The 16,135-nt window shown below is 46.8% G+C and overlaps 1 protein-coding gene across 1 annotated transcript in view; it reads left to right on the top strand.

The window, feature by feature from the left end:
* The window catches only part of TIAM2 (TIAM Rac1 associated GEF 2), a 109,389-nt gene that overhangs the window by 19,186 nt on the left and 74,068 nt on the right, over nucleotides 1–16,135 (top strand). The window contains exons 6-7 of the mRNA XM_066372944.1: nucleotides 9,394–9,579; nucleotides 10,195–10,341. Of these exons, the coding sequence (XP_066229041.1) occupies nucleotides 9,394–9,579; nucleotides 10,195–10,341 (333 nt within the window). The remainder of the gene's footprint in view (nucleotides 1–9,393; nucleotides 9,580–10,194; nucleotides 10,342–16,135) is intronic.

Below are 16,135 nucleotides of genomic sequence, written 5' to 3'. Positions count from 1 at the left end.
CACGCTCAAGCTGGATGATCCTGCGCTCAAGCTGGCGATCTCGGGGTTTCGAGCCTGGACCTCAGCATCCCAGGTAGATATTTTGTGCCACCACCAGTCAGGATGTATTGACAGTTTTTAAGTTGTAATTTAGTCCTTCTCCCAGAGGGCTTTGCAGCGGGTAAGATGAACTACATTCTCTCTGCCCACTGTCCTCAGGTTGTTTGCCAGGTGGTTGTAAAGAAGCTGTTTGCTCTTGACTCACAGACACAAAGTGGACGAAACGCCAAGGGGAAACACGTGCGTGCTCAGAATTACTTTTATGAGACGGTCTTTAGAGAATGTTCCGTGATGCTACAAAGGCGAAGGTGTTTACACCTCAGGACCAATAGGAACACGAGCTCTCAAATATCCCCCGAGTTATCATTTTCTCTAAACTACCTTTTGAAAACTTTAAAAGAGCAGTGCTTTATCCACTTACCATGAAAAAACCCTCAACCTCACTGTATTATATGTTACATGAAGGAAAATATTATTGTATGTACATAGCGCTTTCCGCCAGAGTCCCGAGGGCCTCAGACAAAGCCATTCCTAGCCTCTGAATAGCTGAACGTGACGGGCACGCTGCATCGTCAAGGCGAAGTCTCTGCGACAGCTTTTCTTTGAAGTGCTTGGCTGGAAAAGAGCATTGTCCATGGCTTTTCCAAATAAAAAGTACGACAACAGTAATGGGTGAACTTCATCCCCCTGTGTGGTGGCATGCTTTGCTTTAGAAAGACCCATCCCATGGTCTTGTCCTCGGGCCTCCGGGCTCTCGGTGGGGCAGGATGACTCACCTTTCATGTCCGCGTATCCGGTTTGGAGCCGATCATGCCGCCAGCACACATGTCGGCTTCCTTTTGAAGTTCTTAGGGAGGAAGAACAGTAAATTAGGTCCAGTTAGGACGCAATCAAGTAAACAGGGACAACACGTCACCACCCTTTCGCGGTCATGGCCTGCTGCCAGATGGCTTCCCCTGTCCTCCCCCCCCACCCCGAGTCGGGCTGTGCCTTTCCCGCAAAGGAGAGGCATTAGACCCAGGTGACGCCGGGGAGCACACACTCGCAGCTGGTGGGCTCGGGGCTGCTCCGGGTTTGTGGGACGTGGGCTTCATCGTAAATATTTACTTCAGGTTTTATAATCATGAGGATGGATTGAATTTAGACAATTGGAAACTGGTGAAGGGAACAAAGCGAACAGAGCCTTGAGGGAAATCCGATATGGTGTTGGGGTGGGGGGAGCAACTTGGGGAGTAAGCGTTGGAGAGCTGGAAGGGTTTGGGGGGAGACAAGGCCAGATTGTGGAGGGAGGTGCTGGCCGAAACAGCGGCTTTGCTCAGGAGGCACCATGGAGGTGGTGGAAGGATCCGGGGCAGGAAAGTAACATCCAGGTTAGTTCAGAGAGTGCTTATTAAGTGCAAACTCTGGGCTTGGCCAGTGTGCACAGACCGGAAGTTCAGAGAAGATGCTATTTTTGTCCTCAGGGTGCTCACAGACTAGCAGGGCGACAGACAATTGGGCATGTAATTTCAACACCATATAACAATTGAGAGCAGCACACGATAATCCAGACTGTTTAGAAGACAAACGGGAAGTTTAGCCTCCTGTGTGGTCATGGAAGACTTCCTGGAGGAGGGATGCCTGAATTGCTTCTTAAAGAATGAGACGGTTGGCCCTGGCCGGTTGGCTCAGTGGTAGAGCGTCGGCCTGGCGTGCAGGAGTCCCAGGTTCAATTCCCAGCCAGGGCACACAGGAGAAGTGCCTATCTGCTTCTCCACCCCTCCCCCTCTCCTTCCTCTCTGTCTCTTCCCCTCCCGCTGAGGATGACTCCATAGCCTCTGCCTCAGGCGCTAAAATGGCTCTGATTGCTGCAGAGCAACACCCCAAGATGGGCAGAGCATCACCCCCTGGTGGGCGTGCCGGGTGGATCCCAGTCGGGCACATGCGGGAGTCTGTCTGACTGTCTCCCTGTTTCCAACTTCAGAAAAATACAAAAAAAAAAAAAAAAAAAAAAAAAAAAAAAAAGAATGAGACGGAATTAATCAGAAGAGGAATGGATATAGGCGGGCCAGGCCGGTCAATGAGGAAAGGCCGCGTGCTCTGAAACCAGCGGTGCCCCTGGCAGTGTGACTGTTCAGGCCGGTGGCGAGAGGTGGAGGGATCAGCAGGGCCGCTGCTGAGGCTGCCGGGTTTGCCCTTCCTCAGATGCATCTTCCAGACCAGGCCGGAGTGCTTTCTGCATCTAAAAGCACATCTGATCGTGTGGTTATGATCAGGTTGAACCCTCTCTCGGGGGCTCCCCATTGCTTACCAGATCAAGTCCCGACGACCTCTCCCCCTCGACCTTCATCTTGCAACAGCAGCCTCCGCCGGTTCCACTTCTGTCTGGGGTTTTTCCGGAGGCAGAGAGACCCACGTAAGCCACGTGCCCACGGGCAGACTGCCCATACCTCCTCCCCGCAGCTGGCAGGCTCCCCCTCCTCCTCTGTGATGAAGGTTTAGAGGTTGCTTCCATCCAAGGAGCTGCCCTTGACCCACCCACCCACTCTATTAGGGACCCCTTCTATTCCTCTGTAAGTCCTGGGGTGTCTATCACTGCTCTCACCACATTGTTCTAATAATTACCTCCTATATATAAAGTCGCTGCTGGTATGACGTATGATCCCCTAACGGATCTGTAACTTTCCAGGTCAGTCCCTGGTACTGGGTCTAGTTCGTCAGCGAACGCACTGGCATCTTTCCTCTTGACTGTGCACGTTGAGTTGTTCTCTGCCGCTGTCCCTGCCCTACTCCTTGCCAGCTCTTGACCTCTTTCCCTCAAGCCTTCCCTTCTTCATTCTCTAGCTAACATAGCCGCAGGGCACGATCACGCGTGACTTCACAGTAACTCCGATGAGGTAAAACCATGGGTAGTGCCCATTTGATGGATGACTGAATTCACCCCAGAGAGATTAAGTGTGTTCTCTAATGTCACACAGCTGCTAAGTGGCAGAACTAGGATTCAAACTCAAGTCTATGCTTCTAACCAAAGGGTTCTACTGCCTCTCAGTAAGACTTCTGTGAATGGGATTGTGTTTCACTTGCTAATTAACCAGGTGATGGCTGGTTTTATATAAACTGGAAATTGATCATTAATTTACTTCTTTTTCTCTTATTTTTTTTTCTTTTCTACCTGAGAAGAGGAGAGATAGACAGACTCTCTCATGCACCTTGACTGGGATCCAGCCAGCAACCCCATCTGGGCCTATGCTCAAAACCAAGCTATTTTTAGTGCCTGAGGTGCAGGTTCCACAGAGCCATTCTCAGTGCCCAGGGCCAATGCGCTCCAACCAATTGAGTCATGACTGCAGGAGGGGAAGAGAGAGAGAGAGAGAGAGAGAGAGAGAGAGAGAGAGAGAGAGAAGGGGAACAGAAGCAGATAGTCGCTTCTCTTGTATGCCCTGACTGGGAATCGATCCCAGGACATCCACATGCTGGGCTGGTGCTCTACCACTGAGGCAACTGGCCAGGGCCTACTTATTTTCATAAGTCGGAATTTTCAGCTCAATTTGGTAGGAAGTATATTTATTATAAAACTGAATTTTATGGCATGTGAATTATATCTCAGAGGAAAACAAAATAAAACATGGATCCTTTAACCCAGGGGTCCCCAGACTTTTTACATAGGGGGCCAGTTCACTGTCCCTCAGACCGTTGGAGGGCTGGACTATAAAAAAAACTATGAATAAATCCCTATGCACACTGCACATCTCTTATTTTAAAGTAAAAAAACAAAACGGGAACAAATACAATATTTAAAATAAAGAACAAGTACATTTAAATCAACAAACTGACCAGTATTTCAATGGGAACTATGCTTCTCTCACTGACCACCAATGAAAGAGGTGCCCCTTCCGGAAGTGCGGCCGGGCCGAATAAATGGCCTCAGGGGGCCGTAGTTTGGGGATCCCTGCTCTAACGCTTAGCTGGTTGTTCTAACTATGTGCTAGTTACCTTCAGTGGGATCTGTGTGACTACATGGGTTCTTCGGTGAGGGTAGGTTTTAGTGCTTGGAAAATATTGCATGGCAGCTTTAAGCTTATTCTGTCAACAAGGAAAAAACTACTCATCTTTTAGGACAAACCTAGTAGTGGACAAATGACCAAGTACTGTGATCAGATGACTAAATGGTAGAAAATACTGTTCTAGGGACGCTGGGTGTGGCATGAATGTACTTGTCACCTTTTTTCTTATGTGTTATTCATCTGCTATGGTTAGCATTAGACTTCATCCCCCCCCCTCCCCCATTCTCTGGACCAGACCATGACCTTTCTGAGCTCATTAGGGGCATGTAGCTATGTTAACCATAAAGAGGAAACTTTTACATGGTATTTGTGTCAGTGCTTAAAAATGGGAGTTTTCCTCATTGATTTTTGTTAATTTTTCCATTTACAATGAAATATACCAGAAACCTCCTTAGAGTGAGTTTTCTTCATCCTTGTAAATTTTTTTATTGATTAATTTTAGAGAGACAGAGGAAGGGGGAGAGAGAAAGAGAGAGAAAAGCACTCATTTGTTGTTTCACTTAGTTGTGCGTTCACTGGTCGCTTCCCATGTGCCCTGACCAAGGATCGAACCTGCAGCTTGGGTGTTTTGGGATGATGCTCTAACCGACCGAGCTAACCAGGCGGGGTCTCTCCTTGTCATTTTTATGTTCTGTGCATGGATGTTAAAAGAAAGAAAAGCTTACTTAACATAGAAGTTAAGTTTTTATTCTCATGTCCTGAGATTTATCTTAAAAAATGAAGCAGTGTCTAGGGATAATTATCAGTTTTTCAAGACTTTTGAAAAAAAGGAGAAAAAAAAAAGACCCATCTTGATTTAAAAATAATAATAATGATTTGGGGCATTTTACTTTTTGATAATGTTAGAAAAAAAAATCTTCAGAAACTCCTTGATAAATGTGATGTCAGATAACATGACTACTGTCACAACGATGATTAAAATTTCCTTAGGTGGGGTATATAAATAGCTACAAAGACTGTCTTCTGTTTCTCCATTTACTTAAAAAAAAAAAGATCTTTACCTCATCTTTTGAGGGATAATTATAAAATATTGTAACATTACTTTAAATTTGGACTGAACTTGCACATGGTTTGCAGGAAATTGAAATGCAGGATGCTCGATGTGGATAGGGTGCCCAAGTGAGAGCAGAGCTAGTCGGACGTCCTCTGGGTCGCACCCTTGGGGGTTTGTGGGGCGGGGGGCCGACAGCTGGATGGAAGTGTCAGTGGAAGTGGCTGAAGCAGTAGTCCTTGGCGGGGGCACAGACGCCTGCCTTTCGGGTAAGAAGACTTGGGACTCGGCTTGTGTCAGGCACGTGGTGGAGTCTTGTCTCCACCCGTCGTTCACATCGGGGTCAGCGTTGGGCCTTTGCTAATCTGGAGCAGCTGGTATATCATGTGACCCTGGTCAAGTCACTTCCCTTCTGGTCCCCAGTCTCCTCTGCTGAGAAGAAGGGTGTGGTAATCCTAATTCCCCAGTAAGTCCTTTGCCTCTGTTGCTGGACTTTCCCAATATTACAAGGTCTGTTCCGAGTGGGTGGGTCCGGCCCTTCTGCTGTGCTCTTCCCTCCGTGTAACCCGAGCCTCCGACTCCGTGTCCTCCCCGAACCCTCACGGGCCTGTTCTCCCAGGTCCTCCGACTCCGTGTCCTCCCCGAACCCTCACGGGCCTGTTCTCCCAGGTCCTCCGACTCCGTGTCCTCCCCGAACCCTCACGGGCCTGTTCTCCCAGGTCCTCCGACTCCGTGTCCTCCCCGAACCCTCACGGGCCTGTTCTCCCAGGTCCTCTGACTCCGTGTCCTCGCCGAACCTTCACGGGCCTGTTCTCCCAGGTCCTTCTCTACAACCTCGCTGAGTCTGTGGAAGGAAAAATCAAATATTTCATTGTTTCTTAGCCAACTACAAATCTTGACTTAACCTCCACGACCAATTCTTTCTATAAAAATCCATGGCCTTAACAGCAAGATAATGCTGTCTTTACATAGGGCCCAGATGTGTTACTAATGACAGCTTACTCTGCCACAGACATTTATGGGGATGCAGGATGTGTTTGTCAGGGTTCTTCAGAGGAATGGAACCAATAAGATGTATGAAAAAAATATATAAAGAAATTTATTATAAGGAATTGGCTCATGTGGTCATGGAGGTGGACAAGTCCCAAGATCCACAGAGTGAGTCACCAACCCGGAGACCAGGAGAGCTGGTGCCCATGCGGAGACTGGCAGGCTCAAGACGCAGCAAGAGCCAGGGTTTCTGCTAAAGCCCCAAGCCAGGAAAAAACCAACACCTCAGTTTGAAGGTCATTAGGCAGGAGGAATCTTTCCTTACTTCGGGGCAGGGGGACGGTCAGCCTTTTTGTTCTATTCAGGCTTTCAACTGATTCGACAAGGCCCACCCAGATAGGGAGGGCAATCTGCTTTACTCAGTCTACCCATATAAGTGTTGATCTCATCCAAAAACACCCTCCAAGAAGTGCTCAGAGTAATGTTTGACCGCATAGCTGGATAACCTGTGGCCCAGTCAAATTGACACAGGGTTAACCATCACAAAGGCTCAGTCAGGATAAGGATAAAAAGCATTGTTGAAATAGAGAAGTCATAAAGTCCCATCTCATTTATATTTTCTATTAAATTCAATTTAAAAATTACCTCTGTAGTATACAATATTGATTGAAATACTAGTTTCTTGAAATGTCATCACATATATTAGCAAACTTCTTGACCTTGGTAAAGTATGCTTTAAGTTATTGGGGTCTCCCAGCCCTATCTTCCCTCCAGTAAACCTAAGCACATGAATCCATGTTCTTCCCATGAACTCACCTGCATTTTGTCCCAAGTTTTGGGTGGAGAAGTCTGGGCATGCTGAAGATTATCAAAGTGTTTCTGACAAAATTTTTATGATTCACTGTTTAGAATGGAATGTTTCTACCTTCCAGTGGTGCTTTGATGTGTAGTCACATAAATACAGTAAATGATGCCTTTAAAAGCTCTTGGTAAACTGCAGAATTCAGTGAAAATATAAGACAATGTCATCTTCCATGATCTATAGTGATTGGCATAGACCTGGAATTTACTTTATTTTTTATATTTGGGTTTTTTAAAATCCACTGTGGATGATACGATCTTCTTTATCTCCTGGTATCCAATGACTCATTGGTTTTCATTCTCTCCTACCTCTATTCCCAATAGAACCCCTAGAAAGTATCTCAAACTATTTCCCATGGAGCAATAAATAAGCAAGAAGCATTGATACATTGCCCAATCTAGATATAGCCACATATTGTTAGAAGACAAAAGACTGCATCTGTAAGTGTGGATTTTTAGGAATCAGATGGAGAAGATATTTATGGAACAGAATGGGAATATAGTTTTCTCTGTGCCTCATAGCTACTGGTTGGTGTCTGTGATTACATGATACCCACCCAGTCTTTTTAGAATCTAGAGTTCTCCAATAGGGCCAGACCTAGCAGAGATTTGCAGATTTGGTTGGAAGTGTCTTGTTAGTTTAGAACAGTGGTCTTCATGAAGGCTGCACACCAGAATGCTCGAGGTACTTTTGAAATGTAAACTTTCCTACACCTCACACCTAATGGGGATGGTCTTCAGATATAGGACCTGAGCATCTTCCAGAAAACCAACAAGTCATTCTGATATTCATTCAAGGCTGATAACAGTGGGCAGATAACATCACTAATAAGGGGGTTACAGATCCTTAAACGAGATTAAAATCACTATGGGGATAGAGATTTTTCAGTGCATTCTGAGAGTTTTGTTGTTTTGCTGACAAAAAAAAAAAAAAAAAAAAAGATGAATCAACAAATTACTTGTTTACATCTTGTAGCCGTTGTAGTTCTTTCATGGAGAAAATTTCTATAGCGACCTTCCTACAAAGTAGAGACAGAGCAGTCTGAGGGAGTCTGGGGAAGTTCCAGAGTTGGTAGTGCTTCCTCTGGGGAGAGACCGAAGGGAGCACGGTGTTCAATGTTGGAGGTTCTCCAAAGCACCATGTTTATCCAGGATTGAGGACTGACCTGGAAAGTTTACCATGAAGCTGAGGATCTGGCTGGGGACTAGACCTGGCAGAGAGGCAATGTTGCAAATAAGGCAGTGTTGTAAATGAGGTCATATGACTCTTGTTGCCTTTTTTTTTTTTTGTATTTTTCTGAAGTGAGAAGTGGGGAGGCAGAGAGACAGACTCTCACATGCGCCTGACCAGGATCCACCCGGCATGCCCACCAGGGGCGATGCTCTGCCCATGTGGGGTGTTGCTCTGTTGTGGCTGGAGCCATTCTAGTGCGCCTGAGGCAGAGGCCACGGAGCCATCCTCAGTGCCCAAGGTCAATTTTGCTCCATTGGAGCCTTGGCTGCAGGAGGGGAAGAGAGAGACAGAGAGGAAGGAGAGGGGGAGGGGTAGAGAAGCAGATGGGCGCTTCTCCTGTGTGCCCTGGCTGGGAATAGAACCCAGGACTTTCACATACCGGGCTGATGCTCTACCACTGAGCCAACCGGCCAGGGCTTCTTGTAGCCAACTTCTGATGAGCCTTCACTACAGACCTCCTCTTGAATTTTGAGCTTGCCCTCAATACCTCGTGGAGCCCAGCTTTCTGTTCTGTTCTGAATCCCTGTGCTGGTGAGTCACTAGAACCTTCTTCACTTGTTAGTTTATCTTTAAGTGAAGGTAATGCTTACACATATTTTGACACCCTTGGGAGAAGGGACAGTGGCCGCCTGAGTTTGACTTTATCTTTACCAGCACATGACCTCTGTTTTTGAAGAAGTCGATAGACATCTCTGTTGTGTAAAGAGCTCTGTGTGTTTTAATTCTATCTAGGTGTCTAGATGGCCTGACCCCTGAGGTCTGCCTGCTTCTGACTGAGTTATGTGCTCAGAACGTCCACAAATACAAAGCCGCTGCCTCCGTTTGTACAGCGTCTGTGTGCAATTCAGTTACTCTGGTTTAAAATCAGAGGCGGCCAGTGCGAGGGGAATGGACACAGAGCGTGATAACTGGCCTGCCATTGTGCGTCCTGCCTTTACGTCAGCGGCGCGTAGCGCGCTGGCCTTCTCCCAAGGTCGTGTCATTCTGGCCGGGACCGTATCGGGACCGCCGGCCCTGTTTTGCTTTGGGCCGTCCCGACGCAGTACTGTACCGTGGGACCCACTGTGTTCTGGCGAGAGGGCTTGATCTGGGCTGGGCCAGGAAGGCCGATGTCAACAGGCCACAGCAGTGGAAAAAGGACTTTTCCCTTGAAGTCTGTGAAAGGGATCGTGCTTTCAGGTTGACCCACGAACACCTCTCATTTTTATTTAAATCTCCCGTCTTTGTTGAAACAGATTCAGCAGTGGGAACAGAACCTGGAGCGGTTTCACATGGACCTGTTCCGGCTGCGCTGCTATCTGGCCAGCCTGCAGGGCGGGGAGCTGCCCAACCCCAAGGGCCTCCTGGCCGCCGCCAGCCGCCCCTCGAAGCTGGCGCTGGGCAGGCTGGGCGTCTTGTCCGTCTCCTCCTTCCATGCGCTGGTGAGTTCCCCGGGGAGGACGCTGGGTGCCCGCCTCTCTCTGGCTTTTAGCCCGCAGCTCTCCTGTGACGTGACCCAGTGACTGACCGGGGGCCCCCGCAGGCCGAGCGGGGGGCGGGTGGAGGGTCGGAGACGCCCTGCATGAGAAGCCCTGGCTTCCCTGCTGCTGCTCCTCGGAATCCAGCTGCTCGTAGGCTGGTTTTCACTGTTCGCATCTGCATCCGCCTTTCCACCTGTTCCTCCTGGTACAGCCGGGAAGGTGGGCCCCCTGAGGTGTAGCCACATGGGGTGAGGAAGTAAGGGGCTGGTTGAAGGTGGTTTCCCTGGGCTTTCTGAAATCGCTGCCGTGTGGATGGTTTCTGTGGATGGTACCAGCTCAGCCTTGGGGAGGAGGGGGGCGGATGGTCCCTGAATTGTTTGGCCAACCCTCTGTCCTCCATGGACAACGCTGTGGAACAGAGCCCGTGTTATCCAGATGAGTGGCATCTCTATGGTGCATCCACATCTGGGCAGAACGCATTCGGAGCAGGCGGGGCTGGCGCCAGTCGGGGCAATGGTCGATTCCTTCTGTCACTCAAATAATACGCTCTAAGACTTGATAACTGTTTTGAATCAGGTGTGTTCTAGAGATGACTCTGCCTTCCGGAAGAGGACACTCTCACTGACCCAACGAGGCAGAAACAAGAAGAGCCTATTTTCTTCATTAAAAGGGCTGGACACACTGGCGAGAAAAGGGAAGGAGAAGAGACCGTCTATAACTCAGGTGAGTCCCTCACATGGGAGGGACCGCGGACCTGGCGGGAAATCCTTGCTTTTCCGTCCGTGGCAAATCATCAATGTTCATCGTCTGTTAAGAAGAAGCTACGGGTTGGTTCAAAGGAGTGCGGTCTTAGCCTGGACTATTTTTTTCAAATGAAACATACAAGTTGCCCCATCTCCTTTTGGCATCTCCCAAAAGGTAGAGACACCTCGCTTACTCTGGGGTGCTTAGGAATACAAAAATAAGAATGACCAGAAAAGAATCTACTCTTTTTATTGCCTTTAGCGCTAATATTTTTCCTATAGATTTCATATTAAAATTAATGTGTAAATTTAATAACCAAAGTAACAGGAACTTAATTCTATAGATAGTGCCAGCCACTCTGCTCACTTAATCTTTGTGACTGGAAGTAGGCACTGTGTCATCACCTTGCACAGGTAGAAACCTGAGACCTGGAGAGGTTAGGGCCATGTTCTGCAGCCCATTGACTGTAGACTCTGTAACCTTCTTGCAACGTCAGGGTGGTGAGCTTCCACAGACCGGCACGAAATTGCTGTGGACCGGCATTGGCCGCTCTGTGGACCAGTGGCTGGAAAACACCGGTTTAGGGCTCTTCCATAGCCTTGTTCACACAGCACCGGCCGGGCTGGGCCGGGCAAGAACTTGATCATCCTGGATCCAAAGACCCGAAACACTGGCCTGTGGCGGCCACTGAATTTCCTTGAGGAAGGGCAGCTATTTTCACATTTTATCAAGTAAAAACAGCCTGAGTACCTTACTGTTGAAATGTGGCCCATGGACAGTCTGTTGTTTTCAGAACATTTTGAGTACACTTATCTGAAGTAGTTCCTAGCACCGTGAATAGAGTGTATGGTACGAATCGCATGTTCATGATCGACATGCTTGAGGATGACTATTTTTTTCAGAGACTGTCGAAAAGATGAGTTATCATATGAAGACATGATCATGTAGGTAAATAGGGAAACTGCAACTCAGGCTGAAGAGGTTCTTGTTTTTATTTTTAACGGGTTATTCTTCTGAATATGCTTTGAGTATGATCTGGAAGGGGGGGGATCACATCTTATGGAACTTTATTTTCTAACTTTTAGATAGAGATTTATTTGATTATGTGTAACAGGTTTGTAAATTAGTGAATAACAGGGATCGTATCAACCTCTTTGACCTGGCTGTAACTTTGGAACAGTGATGATGGAGGTAGGGGGGAGATGGTGTAGGATGGTTGAAAGACGGCAGAAACACATGAAAGCACGGTGATGTGGCCACTGCTTTCGTCTGTTCATATGAAGTCAGAAAGAACACCACATTTTAAAATTGTGGTTCCACTTGGACTTTAACTGTAAAAAGTAATTATTTGTTGGTTCGAGATAGAAATGCATTTCTTCATTATAAACCGTAGTCAGTTAGACTGTTGGACCGTTGGTATAGGGAGCTAATGCTGGCCTTCTACTTTTTAACTGAACTTCTGTGAAGTTTAACGTCTCTGAGGCAAATTCTGATTTTAATCAAGGTATTCAATTCTATGTAATTAAATGATCATGATAAATCACTTGATAACTTGCTTATTTTTCTTAGATGCTGACATTTAGCTAGTGAGATATGAGCCTAATATGGTCTTTTACCCCATCGTATGTGGGAAATATCCCCAATGTAAGATTTCTTGGTAAACAAAGTACTTGGTTGGACATTTTTGTTTTTAAAAGAAATGAAACTCATTATAGTGTTGGTACTTATGTGACAGAATGAAGTTGATGTGTAGTAGGTATCCATACGTGTTTTAGTGGCCTATTCTCTAATGTTGATGATTATTCTGCTACAAAATCTAGAAGATAGACATTGGAAAAAGTAGAAGAAATTACTCCTAGTTCTTCCAGCCAAGCACAGTGAGGTGTTTTTGTTTTTTCTAGTTATCCTTGTTCTTCGATTTTCTCTATGTAGCTCGACTCTTTATGATTACTGAACTGAGGACATATTGTATATTAGATAATTGTTGATCCTCTTTTCATGGCTTATGTGACAATGACTTTTAATAGTTAGCCATATTCCTTCCCAGTATTTATTTCACGCGGCTTTAAAAAGTAGTAATAAGCTTGATTTTGGTGGCTCTGCCCAGTCAAATTTGAGCTCTGATCCGCATTGTTAGAAACATGTACTTCTTGGTTAAAAGCAATGTCAAGAAGAGCCCAGACGACCTGAATAATGACATCAGAGAAACATAAAATATGGAACCTTAGGGGAAGAAAAACAAGCCGCTTCTTCTCGATACAGTTAAAACTGTAAACGTGGTTGAGTAGAAAATAGTACAAATTGTGATATGAAAATCTTATAAAATGTGTTAGAACTTAACCGGTGACCTGCTGGACAGAGTAGCCGCCACACGGACACTGCAGACAGAGCGACTCTGTTAGTCTCCCACCCCCAGTCCCCGCCCCGTCCACCAGACAGCTGGCTCCAACAGCGGCAGACGTGGGTTTCTGGAGCCCACACCCCTCAAGACCCCAGCAGCGCCCAGCAGTGCCGGGGAGGCGGACGCGGCCAGGGGTGGAAGCCCCCTGGTTTCACGCGCTGACACGGGCAGAGCTCAGCGGGCAGAGCTGCCGGTTCAGAATCTTTATGTGCGCCAGTTGAAAATAAATCTAGAATTAAAATGGTCCCGGTAGGTAAATAAGAGATATCCTCGGAAGGACAAGTATTTTTTGAAGGTATCGGAACTCACGAGAGCTCCATCTAGACGCGACGCGATGGGAGTCAGAATGGAAGCTTTCGTCTCTTCCGCCCTGGTCCTCAGCAGTTCTTGCCCTGTTGAGAGTTTGGTGACCTCAGAGGGGCGTTTTCCTCTCGGACTTGTCGGAATCGTCACTCAGATCCGTGCTGGGGATCGGCAGCCTTTGGGGGCGTTGCAGGTTCCCGCAGGGCTCGGACTGCAGGGTCCCCTCTGAGACGCCAGAGTCGGGTTTGACAGCAGCACATTCCTCAGAGCCGTTTCTGCTGGAGATCGGAGCGGGGGTGACTTTCGGGCTGAGCGAGGCCTCTTCTTTGTGTCCTCTTTGCAATGTCCCACAATGTTGTTCCTGTTACTGACCTGTTACCCTGTCTCCTCCGTCAAATCCTTTTGTCTGGGGTTTTATGTCCACCCAACCTCGAAACTATTTGGCCATGTTGAAACTTGATATTAATAGGCTTGGATAAACTTAAGAGGCCTTTTGCAGAAGAAGTAGCCGGTATTACTAGTGAATTAATTGGGGTCATTCAATGAATTGGGAATTGAGCTGGAAAAACCGAGGAATGACGGAGTGTGGGACACTGTGACAGGTCCTGGGTCAGGCGTGCGGGCTGAGTGAGAGAGACTCTCTGATATTCTTTAAACACACAATATAGACGGCCACCTGTTCTGCCTTCAGGCGAGGTTGGCCCGGCTCTGGGCCCCGAGCTGCTCAGCGCACCGTGTGTATCGCTGAAGCCACCGCCGCCAGGTGGTGGCACTGTCCGAGGTGTCCTGAAACCGAGGAGAAAACCTACACTCAAAGCCTGACCTCTTCACCTCCCGCCCACAGAGGTCAGGGCGGACAGCGTGGGTTATGAGGTGGGTGGCTTGTGCCAGGAGGCTGTGTCCCACGCTGGTGCTGCTCCTGGCTGTCCTTGGTGCTCTCCTTTTGTTAAACTGGACCAACCTCGGGGTTGGCACGGGAGCCAGATCCAAACCTTCCTTTTTATAAGTTATGCTGTCAACACGGCAGACTTCTCGTGATAGACGACTCCAGTCCCTGTCCCTCTGTTTCCATACACCTTGCAGGGCCTACTTCGAAATCCCGACCCAATCACACAATCACACCAGGGATTTGACTTGATTTTGTGAATAGCAGCAACAACAAGTTTCTTGGTTCTTTACCCTGTTATCATCTCTTAGTCTCAGTCGTCCGAGCAGGTCTGCGTGTCATGCATCCGCGGGCAAGCTTGTAATCAGGACTCGGGTTCAGTGTTGTTTATGTAGATCTTACGATTATGCATATAGTTTCAACATAGAGCACACTGCCAAGGATATATAGCTTTGCTTAATAAATTTGCTTATTAATTGTCTATATTACGTGTAGTCCTTTAATGGCTGAGAATTGTTTGATGTGCATAAAAACCCGTAACTTTAAGATTGTATCTCTTCCAGCATTAAGTAACTTAAAATTCTTACTTTGAACATTAAGAAATTGTATCATCAAAGCACTTTTTATTAACGGAACTTACGTTGGTCTTTGAAAAATAAGTTTTGCTAAAATCTCATTAATAATTAGAATTAATTACTTAAACTAGGCTCAAATTACCAAAAGATCTTCTTGTGATTTAGCCTACAAGTCCCATCAGAGCTCTCATGAGTAAGAGGAAAGTATTATTGCGTCTGTTTTTTAAAGCATGTGTATTTAAACAGCTATCCCTATGTAATTTAACTAAACATTGCTCCGGTGAATGCTGGAAGAAACTCCTTTGACTTACAGGGCTGTTTTAATGGTGTGTTTATATTTCTGCGCTGCAGACTCAGATAACTAGGTTGAAATTACATTGCGGATCAAATTAAGGGCATTTGTTTTTATATATCGCTGGGACTTATAAATTCTGCCTGTAGCTGCCTGAATAATTAATATTACATTTCACTAGTTTTCCTCTGCTAATCATTCTTGGAGAACATTTCTAACTTGCACAAACCACCTATTTGTATACAATTGGTGTATTGTGTCCATTAGTGCAACACAGAAAGGCAGTCATTCCCGAGGGTCGAGATGGAGGGAGGGGGGTCGCGGGCATTTTAAAATCTTCCACCCTAATCGGTGCATCAGGTAACAGTTCAACAGTGAGTCACCCTGCTTTGAAATCTGTTAAGGTTGGAATAAAGCCAGTCTTATTTGGGCACTTTTTTTTAGAGGACAGTTTGGCTAGCCCCAAATGGAAGCTTTTTATAGATACTTCTTGATGAGTAAGAATGAGGCTCAGTCAGTGCTTGCCAGAGGGTGTTTGTTGTGGAGGTTGTGACAACAAGGGCCCCACGAGGCTCCGGACAGGCAGCGCCTACAGAAGCTTCATGCAGAAACTGGCGCCCCGGGCCTTGGCGCGCTTTCCTGGAAAACTGGCTTGGGGTGTCCCAACGTTCTGTGGCACTGGGTGAATGAAGTATTGTCACATTAGTCATTCGCTCCCAACTGGAAAAAAAATGCTAATGTTGGTTTTTAAAATGGAAAATATGAATGAAACCATTTATTCTTGACTATAATATAGTAGTTTATTCCCTATATACATACATACATATACAAATGGGAGGGAGGAAAGGAAGGAGGGAGGGAGGGAGGAAGGAAGGAAAAAAGGAAGGGAGGAAGGAAGGCAGGGATGAAGGGAGATAGACAGACATTGGTCGTTTTCCTTTAATATTAACTGATGTTTGGCATCAGCGCAAGAAGGAAATAGACACTTTCTCCTCTGTGGCGTTTCCCTGTTAGGAAACTCAGACTGTGGGTCCTTTTCTTTTCTCCTCCCCTCACTTGCTAATAGACTCCCCTTTTATCAGCAGCCCTGGTGGCGTGAGCCCACTGGTGACAGCCAGATTTTGCTCCTCAATCACTTCCCTTCAGTGATCCAAGTAGTGATTACGAGCCATTTGATCCAAGAGCATCTGCAATGAGAACACACGGAGTCTCCATTTCATTTCCTCTCCTCCAGGCACCCTGAGCAGAAGCAATTTGACATGTGCTTTCAGGACTGTGAATGTAGTAGTAATAATAATAATAATAATAATCATCAT

The sequence above is a fragment of the Saccopteryx leptura genome, chromosome 3, assembly GCF_036850995.1.
Source record: "Saccopteryx leptura isolate mSacLep1 chromosome 3, mSacLep1_pri_phased_curated, whole genome shotgun sequence".
Taxonomy (NCBI): Eukaryota; Metazoa; Chordata; class Mammalia; order Chiroptera; family Emballonuridae; genus Saccopteryx; species Saccopteryx leptura.
This window is presented reverse-complemented; position numbering and strand designations above follow the sequence as displayed.